Consider the following 25,333-nt stretch of genomic DNA (forward strand, 5'->3'; position numbering starts at 1 on the left):
GGACTTGAGTGGCAGGACCAGGCTGTGCTCACATAGTCCAGCAAGGACAGCAAGGAATCGCACCGCACAATGCGGGGCTGCAACCCTAGCAGGTCACACTTGGCATTTTGAATCATTTCTTTGGTCGTTTGGCTTGATTTAATTCCCAGCTGACCACAGGATCCTGTTCACAATGCTGCTAATTCTTTTACTGCAGAAATTGAGTGCTGGGTTACATTTTGGGCAGGGGGAAATCATAACCCAGACTATGGCATCGCAAAGAGGAGTGAGATTGTGAAAGATCATCCATTTCTCACCCCCTCATCTCTGGCCTCTCCTTATGCTGATGGAGAAAAGGGGCAGGGCCACTGCCTTTTTCCTTCCCGTCTCTTCCTACTCTCTGCAGGTACACTTTGCACCTCCTGAGTGTCAGAGCACAGGTCTGCCTGGCCATCACGCAGGTCCTCGTGTCCCCCCTCCACCCCAGTGTGCATTTGTGAAATTACAGGACAAAATCTGGCCCAGAAAGTCCTCACCACTACAATCAATTTCTGTCCCCGCTGGCCCTGCTTACGTGAGTACAAACATCTTGTGCCTAAAGGACAGTTACAGGAGCTATTCAGTTGCCAGCTATGGTTGTTGTATGCAGATCTTTTACAAGAAACCAGTGGTTTGTACTGGTATCCATCAAGAATAAGCTACAGGATCAGTGAAGGATGCAAAGGAGTTGTGTGATATATATGATTCAGCAGCAAAAGCTGCCCCCTGGAGGAACAAGTCATTAGGCAAATTAGATGCAACGGGGTCCAAAAATACCTCCACACATTCAGCAGTGAGCATCGTTATTGTAGTCACTTTACTAAGTTAACCAAAGAGATTAAAAAAAATGAAATACAGGGGCTTTGTACAGAATGAGTTGGGAGTACAAATAAACGAAAGTAACATTCTTCAAGAAATGGATTTTAGTTGTGTTTTATAAACATCAATAAATACTGAAAAAGATATGAAAATTAAAAAAGAAACATTACCAACAACTGTAATTGTCCCAAGGACTATATTTATAATTTAAGCTGATTTTTGATACTTTTGCAATAGGGATTTCCTCCAGAAGTCGTTATCTAATTAAAAAAGGAAAAATAAAAGTAGTCAGCATATTACTGATACAAAACCAGGGAAGAGTTCACAACTAGAGCAGAAAAATGACACATCCAGTTAGAACCATATCACAATTTGGCAGGAATACTCTTAATGAACACCGTGTATGTGTGAGAAAAAGACAGCATCACTATTACAGGCATGAAATGATGATCAAGTGTCATTATCCATTGTCCAAAATGAAAAGGAACATTAGTAAAAGGGGAAATGAAGACTGGAAAAGGGAAGAACAGAAAACCCTAAGGAAACTTTAAAAGCCACCTCTTCATAATAGTCTTCTAAGGCAAATGTTGCATGCATTACCTCCCCAAGAAACTAGACAAAGCTCTTCCATTACTCGTGCATTTCCTTTCATTTAGTTTCATGAAGAAAGGTTTGAGAGAGCAGAGCGCTGGGAAGAAATACTACAAACCTCTAAATTAGTGAAAGAACTTCCAGCATCACTGTTATATTCTGGGTAGGAGGAACTGGAAGAAATTATGTTTTTCAGCCTCTGAAGTGCAATGATCAATAGCAAAAGGAGAAAAGCTAAGAGACTAAGGAATATAGAAACATAGACATAGACGTTGGATAAACGGCCAGGCGATGAATCCACTGAAGTTGAAAGGGATGTGGGATACAGCTCCAGAAAAGTCCCATTTTCCATGTTTCCTACAAATCCAGATGAAGGATCGGGTTCTGACATTCTTGGGTTTGTGTTTTAAAAATCACAACAGATCTTGGATTCAAAGGCAGTTTTAGCAGCATAACAAAGGGTTTATTTTAGGCGACCATTTTTCCATCACAACGAAGAGATGACAAGTCACCCAGTGATCAAATTTATCCTTTACTGCTCAAGTGCAGGACAATGTAAGATTGTATCCTTCGGAACTGCAAGAAAGGGGAAAAAAAACAGGCAAGAGTAATTTAGTAGCAGATAATATGATTTAATGTGCGCCTGAGACAACCTAGTTCTTCAGAGTTACAAGTTATTACTCCTTAGCACTACGCTGCAATTCTTAAAGCATTAGCTAACAACTATCTTTATATCTCTATTTTCCAAAATGCAGGGATTAGGAGAAATCCTACCCATCAATGAATTATAATTGACCCTTCCCCACCATGAGTTGTTTAACTGAGGAACGGCACAATAAAAAATGTACTTTATACAGAACAGACATATTAGAATCCAAATCTGTCTTGTGGATAAAAGCTAGTCAAAGAATGAAAAATCCCTCTCAAGACTTCAGCTCCCCGACCTAGAGCAAGGCTGCTCAACGCCGCAATGGATGACAAATCCACTACCATCAGCCACTAACTCCGTACTGCCTTGCCAGAGGTGTTCAGAATGAGAAAATCTGCCAGACCTGCATTCTTACTATATATTTATGAAATGGATCAAATGGTTTCAAAGATCAAAATGCATCTCGCTCTAATGCTGCCACGGGGATCTCCATGGTAGGCATGTTTCAGTGAAGTGTTGAAGCTTCTGACACCTACAGGCAAAATCCCGAGGGAACGGGCAGCCCTGGCAGCTCAACAAATGCGAGGGGACTATCTAAGGGCGGTGAATGGTAACGGGGAAGAGATCTCATCTTTGAAAAAGCTTTGCCTCCAGCCACTTTGTGTTGGAACCTGGAAGCTCCGGTCCTGGCAGAGGTCAGAGTAGCACAGGACGAGCAGATCAGGGTACGCTAAGCTGCTTTTCTTTAAACTGACATAGTCAGTCCCTAGGTGCAGTCTGGTAGTGTGAGCGAAGGCTTGGTGATGGGGAATTGCTTGTACAAAGCTGACGTGCTGTAGCTGAATTACATGGCGTAACCCATTGCCTTTGTTTTGATACAAAACAGATAATGCAAGGTGCAGGCGGGTAGGAAAGGAAGCTCATTTTCTGCATATGATCATCCACATGCAATCTTTCTATCCATCCATCCATGGTCAACCTCTCACTGCAGATACTCAGGCACTACAGGGAAAGGCGGCGAGCTTTCCTCCCACTAGGAAGACAATACCCATACAGAACCACCTTTCCAGCGTGGTCCCTCTCATCTTGACCTTGCTTTTGGCCTCATCCTGTGGTTCCAGTTCAATACAATTATCTCTAATTCACAGTTAGAGGCTTTGAGGAAAATCCCACTGATTTTCATGGTGACAGAGAGAGCAAACATTGTCAGCATCAGCCAGAGAGAGAATCAGGCCCTTAACGTAATGATGTGACAGTCTGGGGTCTCTCCTTCAGTGTGTGACACAACTGCCCAAGTATCTCTGAGTTTCCATGAAAGCGTCCCAGCACTGTTCCTGGCAATGCTCTGCCTTATATTTTTTCTTTTAAACATGCTACCTCTGCTAACTTAGTAAAGTATCTCTTTCTTCAAGAGGCCGATGCTTTTTGACACTAGGTGTGACCACAGAAGCCCCAACCTGAACTAAAGATGCTTAAGAAGGATAAGGTACTTTTCTGCTGGTGCTGTTTCTTCTCTGAGAACACAGAAGCCTTGGAGACACCCACTGAAAATGGTGAGAAGTTTGCTTTGCAGTCACTGAAGTTATTTGCATTGTTACCCACTGTACTTTTGCACTGTAAGTTAAATTTAGGAGGTTATGCTATATGCCATAAAAAGCCCTAAGTGCCTGAGGAAACAAGGACTACATTAAGCAGTAGGTAGGATCTAATTCTACGTTTTTAAACCCTATTTTATTTTCTATACCTCAGAACTACATCTATACTACTACATAAAACAGGTCAAGGCTATTCTCTGGTCTCGGGCACAACTTGTGTGCATGCTGCATCAAGATGGCTAAACTCCCTTTTATCCCCATGGACAGGATGGCCACATCACAGCTGCCTTTGGGAATGAATGATGGCCAATCCTAACCCCAAATATGTCCAGGCATTGCTTGGAGGGCGCTAGCTGACCAAAACCGTGCCAAGAGGTGTGCTTGCTAATTCAACAGGAGAGATGATGACAGGCCTATGCCCTGGCCTGGATTAATTTACTAGTACATACACATCCATGTTTTCATGGATAAAAGGTTACATTCCAGATGTTGTTTTATTGTTTATTTATTGCATTTATTGTTTTATTGCGGAGCTTTTGCTAGTCTTAATCAAGCATCCTGATAGCCTACAAGATACAGGGCCTGTTGTGACAGGACAAGGGGGAATGGTTTTAAACTAAAGGGGGGTAGATTTAGACTAGATATAAGGAAGAATTTTTTTATGCTGAGGGTGGTGAAACACCAGAATGTGTTGCCCAGAGGGGTGGTGGCTGCCCCATCCCTGGAAACATTCAAGGTCAGGTTGGACGGGGCTCTGAGCAACCTGATCTAGTTGAAGATGTCCCTGCCCACGGCAGGGGGGTTGGACTAGATGACCTTTAGAGGTCCCTTCCAACCCAAACCATTCTATGATTCTATATGCAGGAGTACAAAACTGCATCTGCAAATACCAGATAAAAATATTCTTACCCTTGTGGTATATAACTCATACTAATGCATAAAATATACTAACCCAAAACCATTTTATAACCCTAATAGTATTTAGCCCCACAAGAAACAGTATTTATTGTACCTTGTGAAATAAGTCACAACAGACTGAACAAAGAGAGATCCTTATGAGATTATACTCCTTTTGAACTGTCTTTAATTTAGTGATCCAAAATTGACTAATGGAACCATACGTGTTCATTTCATGTTCTGGAAGTAGTTAAGTGCGTTATAGCTAATTTATCCTTTTTAACAGATAAGCTTTGATACAGAAGATGTTTATCCTTGATTACTCGTCATAATGAAAAGCAGATCCATTATTAATTGAATTTCTTTATAATAACTTAAGGAATTAATTCACATAAATTCTTTAACATGGCAGAAGTTAAAAGCCTTTAAATTCTTCACAAATTTGCAATCCGCTGCGTTCTACTTTTACCATTAACAGTTTTGGTCCTGGTACAAGGAAGAACTTTGGCATAGGACTTTGAAGTTAGTGGAAAATTTATGGTCTTAAATAGGACTAATCAGAACCTCACAGTTAAGCAGAGATGTGAGTGCTTTGCTAGATCAGAGCCTTTATAGGTCTTACAATGTCAATTGGGCTATTTTTAACTGAGTATTTTGTAGTGAGATCAGAGGCACTGTAAACTGATTCCAAATGACTATGGCCCAGATCCTAGTTGCCTCACTCACACTGTGGAGTGATGTGACGTGTAAATGAATCTCATCATAAAATGTAGCTTCAGCTAAAGTGGCTCTTTGGGTAATATTTTAGGAAGAAAAAAAAAATCTGTGTTGTTTTAATCACACATTTAAAAATATGGACCTAAAGTGTAAGGTCCTACTCAGTCTAAAAGGATTTTTACCAACCACCTGTACCCTGTTGGAGTAAAACAGCAAAATCCTATGGAGTGTGAACATATCTGGTCCTGACATCTGAGTAGTATTCATAGTAAAGGTACAAAAAGTGTAGGGAAATAAAATGGATCAGATCCTGATCCCTGACGATGTTCCCTGGTGCCGTTCCAGCACTGCAATCCTGCTGGAGAGCAGCCAGGCTGGCTCAGCCAGCGACGTGGGGCAGGGGTGCAAACACTGTTCTGGACCGACATGTGGCTACACAGTCCTAGGGCTACACAAACCTCTGCCACGCTACAGATCAGACCTCCCAGCCTTCAAGAGGGGGATCCACAAGCAGTTTTATTTAGTGCACCACAGCTACTGCTTCGGCTCAGGTTCCTGCTTCTGCCGGGAGAAGAAGGTAAGTGGCATAACCATTTGTCTCTCTTACCCTAATCCTCCCAAAGGGATAACCCCCAATAAAGCCAGATGTCAGCTTCACCTTCTTGTTTGGTAATTGGTTTTGTGCATTTCTGAAAACTAAATTGAACAACGTCAAAACATCAAGCCCCAACCTGATGGGAATGATTGGGAATTTTGTCACTGACTTCAAAGTATAATGGTAAAATTGAAAGTGGCTGACTGCAATAAACCTGTTGTCTTTCCAAGAGCCATAAATCCATCAAGGAATACAACTAAGGAACTAAAGTTTTCAAATTCTGTAGTGGTCCCTACTTCTCCCTCGTGTATTGTTGGAAAGTTGTTTTGGTTTAAGGCAAAGACTTAATTTAAAGTGCTATTGCTGAATGACTGGAGATGGAAAGGAGCTCTGACAGGAGAAGGCTTCCCGAACAACCAGTCCTGAAAACTCCTGAGACAGGAGAACTGGGACCTGTCTGCTGGGGGACTCGGATTTTGCGGTGTAGCTGGATCCGGATTACTTTCTCAGAGGCACCTCTGCAATCCCAGGACAGGGATGCATGGCTTGAGGAGGCTCTCTGAGTCATCGAGTCCAGCCCCACTGCTGAAAATCCCACGTCATACTCTGCCTTTCCGACATCGGCTGAGTTTTCCTGCTGCTGTTACTCCACTATTACACAGCCTTGCTGCTCTGATGGGCAAACTTAGATAAATTCATGCATTTCAGTAAAACAACTCACTGTACCAAGAAGGCACAGACTTCACCTCCATGCTCTACTGGTTTTAGATGTACAAGAGAGCAAAACCTTGTTCTGCTACTTTGGTCCCCAAATATGAGGGCTGGCACACAAGGAAAGGCTCTGCTAGACACATGGTATCATTTATACATCCTCGCTTTTCAACCAGAACCACTATTTAAGTGTTTTCCTCCAGCTGTGCATTGCTCCTCCATTCGTGTCCTCGGTATAAATCACTTTTCACAGGTGAGGACAACCACTCTTATTCCAAGGGTAGGGCTACCTGGCAGATACTGTAGGCAGGCTCAGTTGGAGTTTTTCATACTTTCTTTTATCCCGTGGTAAGTGGGAGATAGGCTAATTGGTGTTCACCAAAAGCAGGGCAAACTGGGTAGGTGAGGGATTAAGCAAGCCATCACTATGCAAGAGGTAAATCCCAGGTACCATGCAGTATCATGCCTGGGTAGCCATGCCAAAGCTATCAACTCTTTGCATCTTTGATGGCACCTGTCATAAAACCTATTTTTTCAGAAAATGGAAATGCGGTCAGGAGCAGAGGCCTCATCAATTAGCATATGCCCTGGGTGCCAAATTATATGTAACATACATAATTTAATCTTGGGCATAGCTGAGACAGTAGTCATCTCCCAGTTCAGTCTAAGGTGAATGTTAAATGCGACTGCAGCACTCTCCAGGATGGCATGCAGTAAACAGAGAGCTTTTTCATAGTCCCAGTGTCATAAATCCTTTAGCATCCAGTTGCCTGTATTGTATTTCTCTGCATATCTTGATTCAACAACTGTTTCTCCAGGCTCAGTGAAATATAATTTAATGGAGCATACTCACAACCACTGAGGCCCTAAAAATTGAGGAACAGGAAGCAAAGATAAGTCTGGTAGATTCATTTTCTTGGGAGTTTATCAACCATAGATAAGCACTTTGTTTTCTTGGTTCTTCATGGCTTTTTGTGACTACAAGCTGAGAAATACCTTGGCTGTTTCAGAGGCTTCAAAATGTTTAAGCAGAGAGACAAATTGACATCAAAGAAAATCAGCATTTTTATGCTACATAAACTAACATTTTTGTCACAATCTCCCATCAACTCTTTCTTTACAGGCAGAAGGTATACTAAAAAGCCCTTATTGTAAACAACTCCTAACAGAGGAGACCTTAATTAATTTGCCTTTACCACAGTTACAACAGTGAGGTCTCTCATCCCGTCAGACATCAATATGCTGTTAATTGTATCTGCCTTCCTTCCCTAAAAACTTAAAACCCTTTTGGCTGATTTTAGCCCAATGTCTACAGAAAGGCAGAGGATGAGTGCAACAGAAGGATTAGATTTCTACCATCATCTTCAAAACGGAGGGCTCTGTGCAGGGTAGGAAGTTGCTCGCTGACCCAGTGCAGGACAGTCGAAGAAGCTTGCCCATGTCAGATGTCCATGGATCCTGGCAGAAGGAGCCTCTGGCCACCAGGCTTCATTATCTGTGCACACACTGTCCTCCTGCAGATCCAGTTGCACACACGTGTATCCCAGGGGACACAGAGGTGAGGGTTGAAGAAGCACACCCCCACACTAGTGGAACAATGTGCCCACAAGGGATGAGTTGGGACAGTCCGCCTGATGGGGAGGATCTGGTGGTTAGCAGATCCTAGATGGCACTGAAATTACTGGCCATTAATTTGGCTGGGAAATGGCTAGGAAAGGGAGATGAGTTGCAAGATGGTACTCTGGGTCTGCGCAAAAATTGCTTGCTCCGTATGAGGCAGACAGTTCTTTGTTTTGAGTAGGAGAGGGGAGGCAGAGGACATTCATTAAAGATGACACTGATTATCTCTATGAAAGGACTCACAAGTGCGTTCTCTGCTCTCTTTTGCCCTTTTGGAAAGTTAAAGGCAGGAGTGAGCAGATAATGGTATCATCCCCTCATGACCTGAAACCAGAAGCACCTCTCCTTCATTCAGCATCAGGGCAGGAAGAGCAGGAGGAGGATTGCGCAGGTTCCCAGAAGAGAGCCTAGGCATTATGGTGCTGCCAGTTCCAGGACAAAACCTCCTCATCCCTAAAGGTGTGTCGCCGCCGCCCAAGTCCTGTTATCACAGTGATTACTTCCAAAAGCTGGAAGCAAGTTTTCACTAGATCTATTAAAAAGATTAAGGTTTCTCTTGACCTTCGCTAATTTGATATATGTACCAAGGCCAGCGAGCTTCTGGTTTAATTCTTTTAATTAAAGAATTACCTTACTTCGTTAAGGAGGATTAATTCTTTAATAATTCTTTAATTAAAGAATCACCGCCTTTGTTTTCCACTTTTTTTTCCTTTAGCGTATAGGACTATATCACCACATATGGTCCTTCCAGCTAACATGTAACACAAAGCATTTAATGCCATTAAAAATATGTTTGCATGCTCATACCAAAGGACCGAATGAACTTTACATACAGGGAAGCCTTCAACCTTGAAAGGCAGTTTGCTCTAGACTGGAAAAATGTAGCAATTTAACATCATGCAACTAAATTAGACAGTAGCTTTAGACAGAAAAGAAGTGAGCAACAATTTATTCTGTTGAAAATGTAGAAAGATTAGGCAGGAAAGGAAAAGAATGACTGCTTGCTTGGAGTTTAGCAAGAATATGATCCTTAATACTTCTTATTCTTGCACAAATGCCTTTGGCAATTGAAAGACCACAAGTAAGTAGGATGCTTCTTTTTCCTTTTACAGATGGACCCTCCAGGAGCAGAGAATCCCTTTACCACTCTGCCTGGGAAACAGGATCATTCACCAACTGACTCAATAAAAAAGTGCACACAAGGAAAAGGAAAAATATTTCCTGCCACAAGCAAAGTCTTCCTTTTAATTTATGATCTAATTTCATTTTTTAATTATGATTTAATACGATTTAAATTTATTACTTTTAAAATCTAAGAAGACAAGTGCCCAGATGGCTTGGCTGCAGGTTAAAATCAAGTTATATTTTGTTTGGGGTTTTGTGTGGGGCTGGGAAAAGGAAACTCTCAGAGCCATAAGGATATTTAGATTAATTCGGATAGGATCAAATGCTTGTATCATTTACATTTCCCATGGATCTGCAGATTATAGAGTTATTTATATCAATGTAAAGCAAAGACATCATGACCTGGGATCAGACCCAGAGCCTGTCAGTTGAATCTGCTCCTTAAAAGTAGGAGAAAAACAACCAAAGAGAACGAATAAAATACTTACAAGCAGGAAGATACGGGGATGCAAGCCAAATGTCCAATGCGCAGGATGTGGTTAGTTATCACGCCCAAATCTAAAGGGACTGCATGCTGAGAAAAGCCCCTATAAAAAAGCAAATCAAAGCTGAAGAGTTTAGTAATAACTACACTAATAAAAAACCAGGGAGGAAAAGTGCTGAATTTTGACTGCTGTCAGTGCCAGAAATTTCAGAAGAAAACAAACCGACCGGAATCCTGGCTTGTGTTTTATTCCTGCTAGACACTGTCCAGTTACAGCACTGCATGTATTATGTAAAAACCATGCTTATCTCCTGATCTCTGCTTTACAGCCATGCCTTGATAACACCTTTCTCCTCTTCTCTTGCAGAGTGCTGCAGGACCAAGACAACCTGCTGTCCCCTGGCACTGCTTTAAGCACCAGAGCCCTGTATCTGCATTCCAGTTCATTTCACATTATCCCTTAAAGACTCCTGCCAGGAATCAGGTCTTTCTGGATTACACATCATTATTTATTTATTCTCTTTATTCCAAATAATCTGCACTTTAATTTCACTTACCTGAAATCCCCAAACTAAATATTGTACATGCACAAGGATAGCTAGCAGATTTTTGTGTGCTACATTCGTTCAATTCCCAAAATTAAAGCGTGGCCCCCGAATTCTTTAATAAAGCAAATTAAATTGATTGTATATGAAGAAACAATCCCAGACGATGCAGATTAAAGCAAAAGTAGGGCCACTTTCAAAAAAGATCCTCCCCTCCGGAAAGAAAAGACACTTGCACAATCATTATACATCTCAGAGCTCTACCCTTTCAGCACATTTGGTTTGAACTGCATTAGAGAAGCAGATCTCTGGGGATGAATGTTAATGCATTGTTGTGTTGCTTTCATCCCTTCAATCACTGAATCACTTACGGTTTAAGCCTGTCCAAGTTCAATAAAGAAAATTATCTAGTGCAGCTGTTAAAAGTCAGCATTGTTGAAATCCAAATGTTTTGATAACATTGATTATACTAATGTTCCACCCCCAGGGAGTTGGACAGCTTCCTGACCACCTCCCCGTGCAGAAGGAGAGGTGGGAGGCTGCAGGTGAACCCTGAGGTCGGCTTCCCCGGGGATGGACCCAGCACATCCTCTGGATGTGAGGGCATGCTCCCCATCGCCTTGCCCAGAAGCACGTCGGCTGAGGCAGGTGGTGGTACTAGGATGGAGAGGGGGATGCAACAGCCCCTGTATACCTTTTCTCTGGCAAATCTGCCTCATGTACCAAAGAGCTCGATCCTATGCCCCTCAGTTTTGTCTGCTTGTAGCAGAGACCCTTTCCCTTCCCTTTGTTTCCTTCCCAGGCTCTCTTCAGAGAAAGAGGCACAAATCTCTGCAACAGGGAATCTATCTTCAAACAAGACAAATATAAATGATTTTGCTTCTTTTCCAGCTCTCTTTTGTCTCCGCAGGATCTTCTTTAGTCTCTCTCTCCCCAGATACACAGAGCACTGCTCTTGCCTATTTAGCCCTTCATTCAATACAACGCCCCAATCCCCGGCAAGGCGAAGGGAACAGAGCCTACCAAATCTTGAGCTGATTAAACACACCAGAGATGCAGTGCAAAACACAATACATCCTCAAGGCTCTTTAAATGCGTGCATTCATATTCAAATGGCAAGCGTACACAGTGAGATGGAGAGGTCTGAGCTTTTAATTACCTTTGAAGAACACAGAAATATCTGGACCAGAACATGAAGAAGCTTATCTACAGGAGACCCCTTGGCATACACAGTTGTATCCCACGGTCCTTCATCCTTTTTTGCACCAGTCTAATGCCTTTCACAGCTATTTTCACGGTCTCAGCTGCAGCACTAGCCCACAGCTGAGGCTCATGCTGACCACGTTGGCACAGCAGGATTTGACCCAAAATCTATATTCACTCCCATTGCCAATAAGATACACAGGGAGCAGGGACCTCTCTGTTCCCTGTATCTCTCGGGATGTGAATGGGGAAAGGAGTCTCATTGCTATACATCTGGAACCTCAGATGGGGAAATGGGGCCCTCCTGGCCCTGCTTCCCATGGGAGTGTGAGTCTGAATCTCACCCAAAGGACACACAGTCACCAGGGAAATCAGTCTCCTTCCTGTGTTAGTTTGCTAAAAATACTTATTTCCCACTTTTGTTGAAAGTTTCCTGTGAAAAATTACAGGTTACTGAAAAAAAAAGAAAGAAACTCAAAAGCCCACTCTTCGTTGACCATTGTGACGGGTCGTATTCGATTTCTCGGTGTCCAGTCCCAGCTTTATTCCCTATATTCCCACTCTGAATAACTTTTGTTCCTGTTGGCCACTTTCAAATTCAACCCCAGGCAGAAACCTCAAAGACAGTCGAGCTCCTAAAGTTTAATGACAGCAGATGATCAGGAAGAGGAGACACAAAGGTTCACACAGCCATTTGGTTCCCCCCTAATAGCTTTAAGTCTTGGTAATTGACTTCTACAGTCAAACACTAAGATGTCAGCTGCTAAGATGTCACTGCCAAAGTAACAGACCATGGGTGCCCATGGAGACAGCAGGCTGGAAGGAGGTGCAGGGCAAGGTTAGCCAGGGAAGAAAGAGGAACCAGCAGGTATCAGGATTCCTTAATTTCTGTTTTGTGGAATGACTTCTTGTTTGATTTCTTGCAACCCCAAATTTGAAAAGTTTTGTTTGAAAAGAAAATTTAGTGTAGGGTGGAATGGCTGTTTAATTTAAAAAGTACATTTTCACAGGGCAAAAAGAAAGGAAGGTAAAAAAAAAAAATCAGTTAAAGCCTGTTTCCCTCAGTGGAGCAAGTATATGAAAATATTTCAGCTGCTTCTGTCTTGCCATCTCCTTTCAAGGTTGAATCATCCTGTTCCTGCTACCCCTCCTTGCTGACACTGCAAGCAGCTGTGTGGAGCATCCCACTGACACTGATAAGCCTCTCAGGAGAAGATGCCACTCAGCATGTGTAGGGTAGTGATGATGCAGTTAATCTCAGAACAAATAAAAGTTAATTAAGCTTTATTAGCTCGTGCCTGACTCTTAACGTGGGCTCCTGATAACCGCCTTTTGTATTTGACACAAGCGGACCAGCGCTGGGGGCCAAATGGCCGGTGCAGCGGAGGGCTGTGCACTGCATTCGCTCTCCCTGAAGCCGCACAGACTTCTCATGGGGCAGTGCTCCAGCTCCTCCACGTCGTTTACTCAGAGCAAAACCTACCAGATAAAATACCAAACCCTGGGGCAATCAGTCCTTACTATCAGAGCTTACTTTAATTCTCCATCACACTCGCCTGTGAAGCTAACAACTTGCAGGGTTCAGACCCTCAGGTTCAGCATCCCTCCAGGTAAAGGGGGAAGACCCCTTAGAAATACCAGGCACTACCCCCTACACCTACCTGGAATACAATTTTAGGACAAAATGTGGCTAAATCTGGAAGTGAATGGATTTAAGGTTCCTATTGTCCCCCTTCAGTGCTGTGGCGCAGCATCCTGCTCGATGCCAGAGGAGGTGGCTGCACACACAAGCGTAGCTAAGAGCCTCCGTCTCTTGTGCTCCACAGGGGCACATCCACCCCCATGCCAGCAGGTCTTGGGAGCCCTCCCTGCAGACTTCAGCAAGGGGCTCTGCTGAACAGTAAGTGGCCCTTAACTTCGCTAGTCAAGGGGGTTATTAGTCCTTAACTAATGAAGTTGTGACCCAGTAAGTGGAGTCCAGAGGAGTAAGAAAACACTTTCCTATGGCAAAATTCAGCTGACATACAGGCTTCAATATATTTTATAAAAACAAACAAAGTATATCGTCCATATCAAACCCTAAAATGCCAAGCAGATTTCATTTTAACCTCCTTAGAAATCCTGGCACAATATAAAGCTAGGACAGAAATTCGTACACTTGATTCAACAGAAACCTCTGTTAATGCATCATTTTGTTTCAGAATTTTTTCTCCCCAAAAAAAGCAGATTCAGTACCAACTACGTACTGTGAACTTAAATGTCAAGGGAATTTTAGGCACAGATGTGCTATCACAGCAACTCCACTTGCTGTAACTCCGCTTCCCAACTCAGGTTCCTCAGCCTGCTTTACCAAGAGACGTAAGAAAACAGCCTTTTCCTTTGATTCTCTGTTTCCCCTCAACGGTATAACAGAAAAGATCTCCATCCTCATGCCATTCCTTATTTTACCAACACAGGCTGCACGCCCTCCCTTGACAAAGAGAGTGTGGCATTATTGTATCTGTATTTGTGTGCATAATAATTACATATTGTCACTGTTTGCAAAACAGTCTGCAGTACCTTATGCAAAGATACAACACTATTGCAAAGGGAGTTGCAGTGAACCACGCTGTGATGTGTAAGCATAAGGGGGCAGGGTTGCACCTGAAATGCCAAAAAGAGCAAGTGAGGACAACATTGACTATGGAAGGAGAGCTTCTGCTGGTGCTAGATAGAGCGATCTGTGCGACGTTGCCTCTCAGGTGTCCTAGCTTTAGAGGACACTGTGGTGCTCAAATCCAGAGCCAGGCTAATTCCAGTGACAGGGATACATGGCAGCACGGGTGAGGGCTTGTCTCAGCATCTCACCAGACAGCCGCTGAAGGCATCACAGCAAAAGCAACTGTGCTGGGACATATCAAGGAAATTAGTGAAATGATGGACAAGGTGCCTATACGAAGCTACAAGTAAGCGCAAGGGAAGCTGAGGGAAATACAAAGGTGATAGCTTAAGGGAGACAGATACTGAGAGCACGGGCTGATCAAAGCCCAGGGGGTATGTCTTGGTAAAGCAGGAGAGGTGGTACATCACGTACGGGATGACTATCGAGGACACTTGAAAATGAAGCCTGCAGCTGACATGTCCGATGCAGGGGAGAAGGAGGAGCTGCAGAAGGACTGATGAAGAGGGGAGATGCAGCCGAAGCGGCAGGCTGAGAGGTGGGTTTTTGCAGCAGCGCCGTGGATTGACTATGCCGTAACAGGATTTCCTCTGCGCAAGCCAGGAAAAGGAGGTAACCGCAGTCATGAAGACACAAGGGGAGGAGTGCTTGCAAGAGAGTGCGGGAGGTAGAGGTGAAAATGCCTTGACTTTTTAGTATTTAAATTCCAAGTCTCAAACCTATCAGAAACACCAGATTTTTCCGTAACTTCTGGACATACTCTATGGTTGAGCTAATTCCTCTTCTGCTTCTGCGTAGATGGGGCGCCAGGAGGAAAACTCCACTGCTTCCTGCCTCTGATGGGGAATTTCCAGAATACCATTTATAATTTGTGCCGCACCAGTAAGACCCAATTATGAAAAACACTTGGCAGACACAAGCTATCCCAGTCAACCTTTTATGTCTGAAAAGGTTAACAAAATGCAAATAGCAATAACTTCCCAAGCCAAATATATTCATATACATACACTCACCTACTTGGTGATGGAACTAGAGTAGACTTGGATGCTGAAATAGCCCAGGACCCCTTCCCCACCAGTATTTCTCCTGTTGACAACAATGCACATGTACTGGATATAGCAAGTAGCAGCCTGCAGGCAGGCAAGCCTGCACACCAGAGCAGAGGAAAGCCGGGGAAACATGAGGGAGACTGCGGTGACATGTCTGCCTCTCTTTCCCCCACCTTGGGTGATACGGATGACCCAGTCTGAGGAAGAGGTGGGGAAGGAAGGCAGCCAGTACCCAGCTACACCCAGCAGCAACCATCCCTAAGGGGGACAAGCCCTTCTAGGCATTATAGCGGAGAGAGGGAGGCTGGTGGTTTCAGGCTGCCCTTCGTTTCAGTCTGTTCAGGCACAGAAAAGTCAGATGGGGTCAAAATGACTGTAAAAAGCAAAATCATAAGGAAACAGACATCCACCCTCCAGCCAGATCCCTTATGAGAATAAAACTGCCAGCACTATGTACATCCTATATGATCTGGATTGTATATGTTTCTTTTATTCAGCTTTTTCCCATTCTCCTATAATCACCTCAATTAAATTTATTAATACTCAGTATGCATTCCTAATTTTCTTTGCTTATATAAATGTTAATCAATGTGGCAAATGCTCAGCCCTTTACCACTATTTTCACAATTTCCCTCTAACTGTTTAGCATTTGCAAGGGTAGGAAGAGTTTGCTTCACTTGCTTTCTATCCCAAACGTCATTACCTCTGCTGAGATGGTATCGTACCAGCCTGCAGCTTTTAGCTAGACATAAAGTGTTTGAAAAGGGCACATTTTTGTGCATCCATCCTGTTTTCTTTTTCTACGTTGTGCTGTCTAAGCTCAGCTCTTCTCCCAGTACATTGGATAGGCATTTTACAATTTATTTGCAGAGGGAGCAATTCCTTTCCTGTCATCTTCCTGCAAACAATGTGAAAGAGCACACGGGTGGCAATCTATGCTTACACCCCCAGAGCCAAAAATGTGCTTGCACAGTGATGACCCAACGCTCTGTGCTATCAAACCCCCAGTCCGCAGCATCTTTCAGAAATGGAAACCAACCTGAGCCTTCCTTCTCTTGGCATCCCTCCGTCCAGAAGCAGCGCAGCCCCAGACACTGTCCCCACGCTCTCCCAGAGCGCTCCCCTCTCTGCCTCCAGCAAAAGGGGAGCTTCGTCGTTTCTCCGAAACGACAAAGTATTCATTCAATTCAAGCACTTTGACAACCCACGAAGTCAGTAAGGACAAAAATAGGTTCTTTCCAAAACACATTTGGGATCAATCAAACACAGGCCTAACACATACCTAGGTTAAACGCATGTGAAAATCAAACGCCCATGATTACGGCACACGAAAGACAAAACATTCAGAGGACTCTCCCGGAGCAGTAGCAGCCGGTGAGGCACGGAGGGCAGACACTGCTCCCTGTGCGCACAGCGGCTTTAAAACCCGCTGGGAGACCCGCTTCAGCGCGGGGGAGGCACCGCTCGGCACCGGACGGCGAGAGGAAGCGGTGCTCGGCGCTGCGGAAAGGTGAGCAACAGTTCTCAGCGGGCCGGGTCAGCCGTACCCCGCCGAGGCTCAACTCAAACCGGGGGCACGAATAAAGCGCACCGGGATTTAGGAAGGGGGAGAAAAAACACCCCAAACCTAAAGTCCCTTAAAAGGGAGACGGCCAGACCCCACCGAAATGCTTGGGCTGAGGCGCAACCGGCAGCGCGGCACCCTCCCGCCCGCAGCCGCCCCGCGCCCCGCTCACCGCTCACCGCGCCCGGCTCCGGCTGCAGCTCCGGCTCTCCCTGCCCGGCGGCCGCTCCCGCCGCCGTCCCGCGCGGCCGCGGAGGGAGCGCCGCCCCCGGCCCGCCCCTCGCCCGTCCCCGCCGCGCTGCCCGCCCGCCGGCCGCCGACCCCAGCCCCGGGGCGCTGGGCGGCTGCCGGGGCCGGAGCGGGGCGGGGGCAGCCTCTGCCCCTTCGCTCGGCCGCGGGGCGGTTTGCACTGCCGCAGGGGCGGGGGGCTGGGGGACACCCTGCCAGCCCAGCGTGCCCCCCGGCGTGTGAGTCCGGGCAAGGTGCTTCGTTCACCTTGTGGGGGGACGAAACCCCTCCGCCCTACTGCTGTGAGGAGAATGAAAGTCACCGGGATTTATCGGGCATCATACAAACCCACACTGGCACCTGGCTCTTACCATCCCACCGCTGTCCCATAGCATATACCGCTGAAATGCGTTGCTCTCGAGCTCCCGAGGCTGATCCTTTTCCAAAGAGACATCGTGTGAAGTCTACATCTAACCGGGCAGAGCAGCCCATGGGAAACGCAGTCTCCTCCGTGAGAGTCTGCAGAGGGCCAGGTCGTAGCACCGCAACCGGGAGCTGGGCACAGCGAAGGAGTGGGTTAGAAAAGCAGGCTCCCTGGGAAGTGGAAACTTGCAGGTGTCTTTCCGAAAACTCTTCCAAGTTTTCAGGAAAGCTGCTGAGGCCCTCAAGGATACTTTGACATCATTTACACAGGACTGAATTAATAGTCATGCCAAGACCAGCTGAGATAATGCCTATAAAGTAGCGTAAATGGGAACAAAATCCAGCTTTGCTACAGATATGATATACTCTGGAATTGAATATTGGGAAAATTCTGGCTGGATGGGACACATTTCCTTCCATGGACACTGTGGAAGGAAAGGTTTGGCTGGCTTCTGGTGCACTTGTCTCATCCACTATGATTGTTTTGGCCAAATGACTTTACTCTGGGTTATAAATCAGCGACGAACACTGTGAAGAGCAGATGGGGAGTTTAATGCACCCTCTGCAGCTCAGTCTTGTGTCTGGCTAATGTCCATGTGCAGTTCTGAAAAGGATGTTGGAAAAGGTTGTTCTTCATTTTAAATTGCTCTTTGGGAGCTGCACAGTTCGTAATGTGCTGCGGAGGCACTGCTGTGAGATGTGCTTTCTTTGATATAGTCTATACAGTTTCAGTAGAAGAGTAACTTAGGATGTCATGAAACAAAGTCAGTTTTGGAAGAACAAGACATATGAATAAGTAAATAAAATACAAATCTTAAAGGGAAAATCATTCCCAAAGGATGATGCAAATTTCTCCTTGATAGTAACCTTTGAATTCAGTGGCATACAAAAGAAATGGGTTTGGCTTTCAAGTGGCAAAACTTCCTTTTCCATATTTTACCTATGAAAAAGGAAGTCAGTGTTCTTGTGGGTTTTTGGGGTTTTTTAAGGTTTGGCTTCTCAGGAAGGAAAGTCATGTATGACTTTTGAACATATGAACTGACATATGAACACAAAAAGAATGGAGTATCAGTTAGTGCTATGATATCCCTAACCGGAAAGCAGACCACTGGCTCAGTTCAACTTGCAGCCACTGCAGAAAAGGGCACATTTGACAGTGGACTTGCCGATTACATGACCTATTGTGTCAATAACACACAAAGCCTGTGGAAACTGTAAGGAAAGAAATATTGTAGACACCTACTACACTACTGGCAATGATTAGATTAGAGGTGAAGAATCCTGCTGAAACTATTTAAAAAAAATACTGAGAATTTGCTATATCCTTTCTTATTTGTATGCTCAGACTAGAGGGCTCTTTGGTACAAGTCCTGTGTCTGGTATGTCACTGGATGTAAACAGAGACAGATGGTGGATTGAAGTTCTCAACATTGATTTTGTCATACAGATAGGGGCCCAGGTACAAAACTCTAAGGAGATGGGAGAAGCAAAAGTGGTGAAGCAAATTGTTTGAATCTTGAAAAAAGAAAGAAACCAAGAGAAATGCTTCTCTTACAGCTCAATTATTCCAGCAGTGGAATTGCAAGCTGGGACAGACAGCAAGAATTTCCCCCTGAGGTCAAGCGGGAGGAAGAAGAGAAGGAAAGGCAAACACAACAGAACCGAAGTGGCTGCTAAGCCAGGAACGCAGTTGCTAGCACTGGCCAAAAAAATCAGTGCTTTCTAAAGAAAACAAATTGTGATCCCTTGGACTTTTCTCACTTTAGCAGATTTTAGTTCAAAGCCTAATCCACTGAGGAATGAGGAAAATCCTAAGTGCTTCCTACTGATGAATGTGCTTACCCCACAGCATCAGGCATAGAATCATAGAATGGTTTGGGTTGGAAGGGACCTTTAAGGGTCATCTAGTCCAACCCCCCTACAATGATCAGGGTCATCTTCAACTAGATCAGGTTGCTCAGAGCCCCGTCCAGCCTGACCTTGAATGTTTCCAGGGATGGAGCAGCCACCACCTCTCTGGGCAACCTGTGCCAGTGCTTCACCACCCTCAGCATAAAAAATTTCTTCCTTATATCTAGTCTAAAACCCTCTTAGTTTAAAACCATTCCTCCTTGTCCTGTTGCAACAGGTCCTATTAAAAAGTTTGTCCCTACCTTTCTTATAAGCCCCCTTTAAGTACTGATAGGCTGCAATAAGGTCTCCCCAAAGCCTTCTCTTCTCTAGGCTGAATAACGCCAACTCTCTCAGCCTTTCTTCATAGCAGAGATGTTCCATCCCCCTGATCATTTTCGTGACCCTTCTTTGGACCCGCTCCAACAGGTCCGTGTCTTTCTTATGCTGAGGGCTCCAGAGCTGGACGCAGTACTCCAGGTGGGGTCTCACCAGAGCAGAGTAGAGGGGCAGAATCACCTCCCTCGACCTGCTGGCCACGCTTCTTTGGATGCAGCCCACGATACGAGTGGCCTTCTGGGCTGCGAGTGCACATTGCTGGCTCATGTCCAGCTTTTCATCCACCAGGACCCCCAAGTCCTTCTCAGCAGGGCTGCTCTCAATCCCTTCATCCCCCAGCCTGTATTGATACCGGGGGTTGCCCTGACCCAGGTGCAGGACCTTGCACTTGGCCTTGTTAAACCTCATGAGGTTCACATGGGCCCACTTCTCAAGCTTGTCCAGGTCCCTCTGGATGGCATCCTGTCCCTCTGGTGTGTCAATCGCACCACTCAGCTTGGTGTCATCTGCAAACTTGCTGAGGGTGCACTCGATCCCACTGTCTGTGTCATTGATGAAGATATTAAACAGTACCGGTCCCAGTACGGATCCCTGAGGGACACCACTTGTCACTGATAGTGACATAATCACTAGGAATCCTTGGCTCTGGGAGAAACTCAGAAGTCAGATCCAGATCTATTCAGTATGTCTCACAATCTCAACCTATGTAATGTAGGCTAGATCATATCATCCTAGCTCGTATAGCTACAAAAAGATACCAGTACTTAGGCAATGAGTGGGAATTCATTTTTGCAGCTGTGCTCTGATTTTTCACTCTTTTCCTGAATAAAGCACCTCTTGAGGGGAGGTGAACAGCATTGCTAGAAGAGGGTATGCATTTGTTCAACAGAGGAGAATGGGGCAGAAAGGCTTTTGTGGTTCTCGGAGATCACTGATATTTCCTGATGTTTTTTTAGCTTGGGTTACATCCCTGATGTCCTGCCGCTCTTTGTGGCTTGTTCGTTTGCCATGAGCTGCTCAGTGACATTGATGTTAAAGCAACACCAGAGGAGTTGTCAGCAAGATCATGCCTCTTGCAGTCAACTCTGGTGGCTGTGTCAGGACCTCATGCAGAGGCCGTGGTAGTGGGAAGTGCTGCAGCTCCAAAGTAATTAAGTCACTCTTTCATTGCTCTTCCTCCTCACTTTCTGTGCAAACAGCACAGTATGAGCTGACCCTTCCTCAGGACAGTGTCTTTCATGCAAAATGCATCTCAAAATGTTTTGCAAAGATCAAATGTTCCACTAGAGCATTAAACAGAGAAAGAGAAACAGGAAGACAGAAAAGATCTTTTCAGAGAATGTTTGAAAAAAAGGTGAAGGAACAGCAAAGCAGAAAAATGCATGGAGGGTCTTCAAATGGTGAGAACACAAAAAGGTCCTTACAAAGCCACTTTAACTTTTTTTTTTTTAAATGCAGTACAGTAAGCTAGGTCAGCTAGTCAGAGTGGCAGGTTGAAGGTCTGGAGAGTGCTCTGGATGAGTATGGCTGCTGCTGAGATTCTGGCCTGGAAAGAGCACGTCGAGGTGACACGGCTTGACCGATGCTTAGTCCAGTTGGGCCTCCAGAGCTCAGTGCCATCCCTGCTGCTCCTAGGCTGTCTGTGAGACAGTATGGCTTTAGTGGATTTAATGGCTTTTCTGCCTTAGAATACAGAAAAGTGTGGGAAATTGCATATTATCATTATTATTTTTATTATTATTACTGCTTTGATCATTCTTGGTACGATTCCCTGTACCCGCTCAGAGGTTGTAGGTGGTGGAGTAAGCAAACAGCTTCTTGATGCCCCTGCTCTGCTGGAAAGTCTGCCAACAGACTTGCTATATCCACTTCAAATGTGTGCAGGGGATACTGTCTGCTTGGCTTCATTATGTCTTTTCTGCTTTAGTATTCCTTCCAGGTGTACCACAGCTTGGGGAACTCTGACTGAAGAAACTGATACAATCCCAGCCTTCTGCGGGCTTCTACAATGTGAAATGCAGAACTTTTTCTGTTGTTATGAAATCAATCAACAAAGAAATGTTTTATCCAAATTTCTCCCTTTATCTTCGTGGTTAGAATCTGTAGCTGGCTCTTTTTGTCCTCTCCAAGACACTGTAATTTATATATTGAAGTGCATGGTTGGATGCAGCTCACCCAAATTATGCATCAAACAGAGCCGTATTTTAAGGGTCTGAAGATGAGTCTGAAATGCTTAAATTGACTTTGTTGTCAATGGAAAGCGGTAGGTGACTGTGAAAACCTCCAGAGGGAGTTCTTATTCATCTAAGTTTGAGCACGAGTTAGGTGTACATGACCTTTTCTGATGGCCTTAAATCCATTTATCTTTCTCCTTTTGAGTATCTAGGGAACTTAGGGACTTCCTCAGAAAGGGCTGCTTCATTACACTCCTAAGATATAGGCACACAGCAGTTAAATGAACTAAATCCCACCCTAGAAAATCAGATCCTCATCTGTCCAGCTGAGATCTTTACTTTAAACATTTACATATAGAGAACGCAGGTCTACTAAGAGCCAGCATAAAAATGAAACCCTTTGCTATTTGGACAGATAGTCCTTTCCCCAGAAATGCTGGCTGTCCCCTCGTTCTTCGCCAAGCTCCCAGGGGAAAGCAAGTAGTGACGCCTTCCTGAATCTGACCATGTCATCTTAGCACCTGGATTTGTACTCAGCTTGTAGCACTGCCTTCAGCATATATTTTGTCTTGTACTTCCTTGTGAACACAGTGGCTGAAAACTAATGAGTTTGCAGGGTAACGTTTTCCAATACTGAAAAGGCTTCTGCACTACAATTTACATAAACATTACTATTTAATGCTGGCCAACACTGCAAATAGGAAAAGTCTTTAAAGACTTATTGAGCCAATATTTAACTTCTAATTCCTCTATGACATAAAAGCTACTTGTTAACGCAAGGACCAGCTAAATGATTTTTAAAGCTCCATTCACTCCATCATTAGATGTTTTTAAAATACTGTTAAACCACTATTAGACCTAGAATTCTCCAGATACCTCTAGTCTTTTTAATTACCTGCAGTCATTATTAAGAGTAGTCACTGCAAAGTTCATTCATTCTCTCCATGCTTCCTACTAATCCACTTAGGAACTTTGCCATCGAGCAACCTCGGAAGAGGTTATCTTCAATGAGAGCCCTATGGAGTGATGGGCTATTCATTTCCCTAAATGTTACCTGTATAATATTAATATATTCACATGCTAATAAAAGGACAAGAGCCTCATGCACTGCTTATCCATGATATGAAACGCTGGCATGGATCAGCTCTGTCTGTTAATAGTTAACATTTATCATAGAATCTTTTTAATGTTTATAAGACAGCTCTTTGTTTAGGACATATCTGCAGTGAGGTACATTAAGTACACGGATAATGTCCAAGGTCAGCCAGTGATGTCTTCTCGTGTCCAGGGACTGCTGCTTCTTCTGGGAATCAGGGTGCATGAATAGCCAACAGCAAATCCTGTAATACAGAGTCAGATGAGAAAGTTGCACTTGATTTTAAAGGCAATGAAATTCGTACATACCTTATGATAAATAAATAGTTCTGCAAGTACTGGAACTGCAAAAATTTGTTTTCTTAGAGAATTGTGTCTTGAGGCTAATGACTTCTGGTCTTTACAAAGATGCAAGCTCCACTCGAAGCTTCACTAGGTGGAGCAGTTATAAGGTAGTGTGTGGGTGTCTGTGCCTGTGTGTATGTGTTTTTTTTCTGATGCCTAATAGCACTTTTCTTTCTGTGAGGAGGACCATGCTGTTTCTTGCCCTGAGTTCACACAGTCTAGTGCCCCTATTTCAGTGAAGTGATTTTTGGTTTACATAAGTATTGGTAAAATCAGATTAAGCCCATAAACTGTGGCATCTTGGGCTTGATTCAGTTGCCATCCATGACATTTTAGATGTCATAGGGCACCTGAGACGTCGTATGGTGCTGGTAGATGTGAAAAGGGCCCATGGGAAACCTGCAAATTTCTTACCTGGTAACTGGGAAGCAGGCAGGATGCATAAGGGCATCTCAAATGGCACTGAGCTGAGCTTGAGTTCTCCACCGTCTATAATGGGATCTTGGGCACTCAGCTCACATAAGACACCTCCAAATATGCACATACAATTAGGTATTTTAATGACAAGCCAACTCCCCCTGCCCCCCTCCCCCTTTTTTTTTTAATTGATTAGTTAAGTTAGGGGCAGTGAACTGCAATCTAGAAAGGGTTTTGTGCCCGCATGGATCTCACTTTGGGGCAGAAAAGCTTTAAGTGCCAAACCAGGATTTCCAAATTCAAGTCTTGTTCTGTACCTTTACCCTCCCTGCCACCCTCAGCCTCTTCCCAAAAGCATATCACTGCATCGGCCGGTACAACCCCTGTTTTTCATTGATACTTATGCCCTTTGCTGATATAATCAATTGGTTTTGCTCAAATTATACGTATGCGCATTTTTCTGTGTGCAGCCAACAGCCTGAATGTGGCCTCCAAATTGTAGAGTCTGGTCTCAATTATATAGTGCATTTTGTCACTTTCATTGCTATATTCACATAATTAATGAGCCAACACTGTTCTTTGTCATAGTTGCTGATAGATTTCCAGATCAGAGTTTCTCTCCTTATAATACACATTCAAAGTGCTGTTTGAGGCATAATTTTGTATCAGGTCTTTTCACAGACATACTCTTGGCTGCTATTACACCTGTATCAGATGATCCACTTATGAGTACCAGATATACCCAAGGCAGAGCTACCCTGGTATCCTTACCTGTGATGTCTTAATGTTAATGTCATTTTCAAAAGATAGGTATATAGCTGTTAGTTAATCAAAACATTACAAATCTGATGCCCAGGTACTCTACAACCATTTAATACCATTCTGTCAGAGCAGAAGTGCTTTAAAGTGAGTACAAATGTGATCTGAACTGATTTTAAAGCCCCATTATGCTGCCAGAGCACTCCAAAGTGGCCTAAGTATAAATGAAAATCAGGACCTCCATCACAAATGTAAATGATCCAGTAAAAATTGATCTCATCCCCACAAAATAGCAGAAGCGACGATAGAGGAGATGAATCTCATTGGGGGCCTCCTGTCTGAAGCCTACAGAGCTGGCTGCAGAGCAGACAGTGAGAAGGGAAAACAAACCCAAAGCACAAGATATATCTCATGCAGAGCTGCCTTTTACCCAGGGAATGTAGCACAGCTACTGCAGCCCATCTCTTTATGTGTATCGGATGAAATATTCCCAAAGGGGGTCTCTATCTCTTTAGAAGGCACTTTTTTATCTTTTTTTTTTTTTTTTTTTTAATACAGTAATAGGTTCTGAGCCGAGGAAAACCTAAACCAGTGTAAGGAAAGAAAATTCATTATAATTCAGAGAAGTGGGAGGTTTTTTGATAATTTTAGCATCTCAAAGTTCAATGGCTGCTGCTGCTTTTTGTCCTTGAGGGGTAACATTGCCTTTTCCAGCAGTGTCCCTGTTTCATCAGAATCAAAGGAAATCTATGAACTGTGTGACAACCTTAGCTAATTATTCAGAGAGTGGTAACGTAAAATGCTATGACATCAGCACTGCGA

General features: G+C 44.2%; 1 protein-coding gene and 1 long non-coding RNA gene across 4 annotated transcripts; one reads left to right on the top strand and one right to left on the bottom strand.

The window, feature by feature from the left end:
• Nucleotides 1–816: 816 nt before the first annotated feature.
• Nucleotides 817–17,077, bottom strand: SERTM1 (serine rich and transmembrane domain containing 1). 3 transcript variants are annotated; one of them, XM_076364243.1, is made up of 3 exons: nucleotides 17,014–17,077; nucleotides 9,826–9,924; nucleotides 817–2,004 (listed from the first exon to the last, which is right to left on the bottom strand). In XM_076364243.1, the coding sequence occupies exon 3, from the start codon at nucleotides 1,817–1,819 to the stop codon at nucleotides 1,496–1,498; it is 324 nt and encodes a 107-aa protein (XP_076220358.1). In that variant the 5' UTR covers nucleotides 1,820–2,004; nucleotides 9,826–9,924; nucleotides 17,014–17,077; the 3' UTR covers nucleotides 817–1,495. The 3 variants fall into 3 exon arrangements, with proteins under 3 accessions (XP_076220358.1, XP_076220360.1, XP_076220359.1); XM_076364245.1 differs by having other exon boundaries at nucleotides 17,021–17,059; XM_076364244.1 differs by lacking the exons at nucleotides 9,826–9,924; nucleotides 17,014–17,077 and adding an exon at nucleotides 5,745–5,821.
• Nucleotides 5,793–10,834, top strand: LOC143174108 (uncharacterized). Its single transcript, XR_012997910.1, has 3 exons — nucleotides 5,793–5,863; nucleotides 9,325–9,559; nucleotides 10,189–10,834. It is a non-coding gene; the product is annotated as an uncharacterized LOC143174108 (long non-coding RNA).
• Nucleotides 17,078–25,333: the final 8,256 nt, after the last annotated feature.

The sequence above is a fragment of the Aptenodytes patagonicus genome, chromosome 1, assembly GCF_965638725.1.
Source record: "Aptenodytes patagonicus chromosome 1, bAptPat1.pri.cur, whole genome shotgun sequence".
Taxonomy (NCBI): domain Eukaryota; kingdom Metazoa; phylum Chordata; class Aves; order Sphenisciformes; family Spheniscidae; genus Aptenodytes; species Aptenodytes patagonicus.

Excerpts from the sequence above, each read along its gene's own strand:
- SERTM1 (XM_076364243.1), bottom strand. The coding sequence starts at position 1,819 with ATGTCAGAACCCGATCCTTCATCTGGATTTGTAGGAAACATGGAAAAT.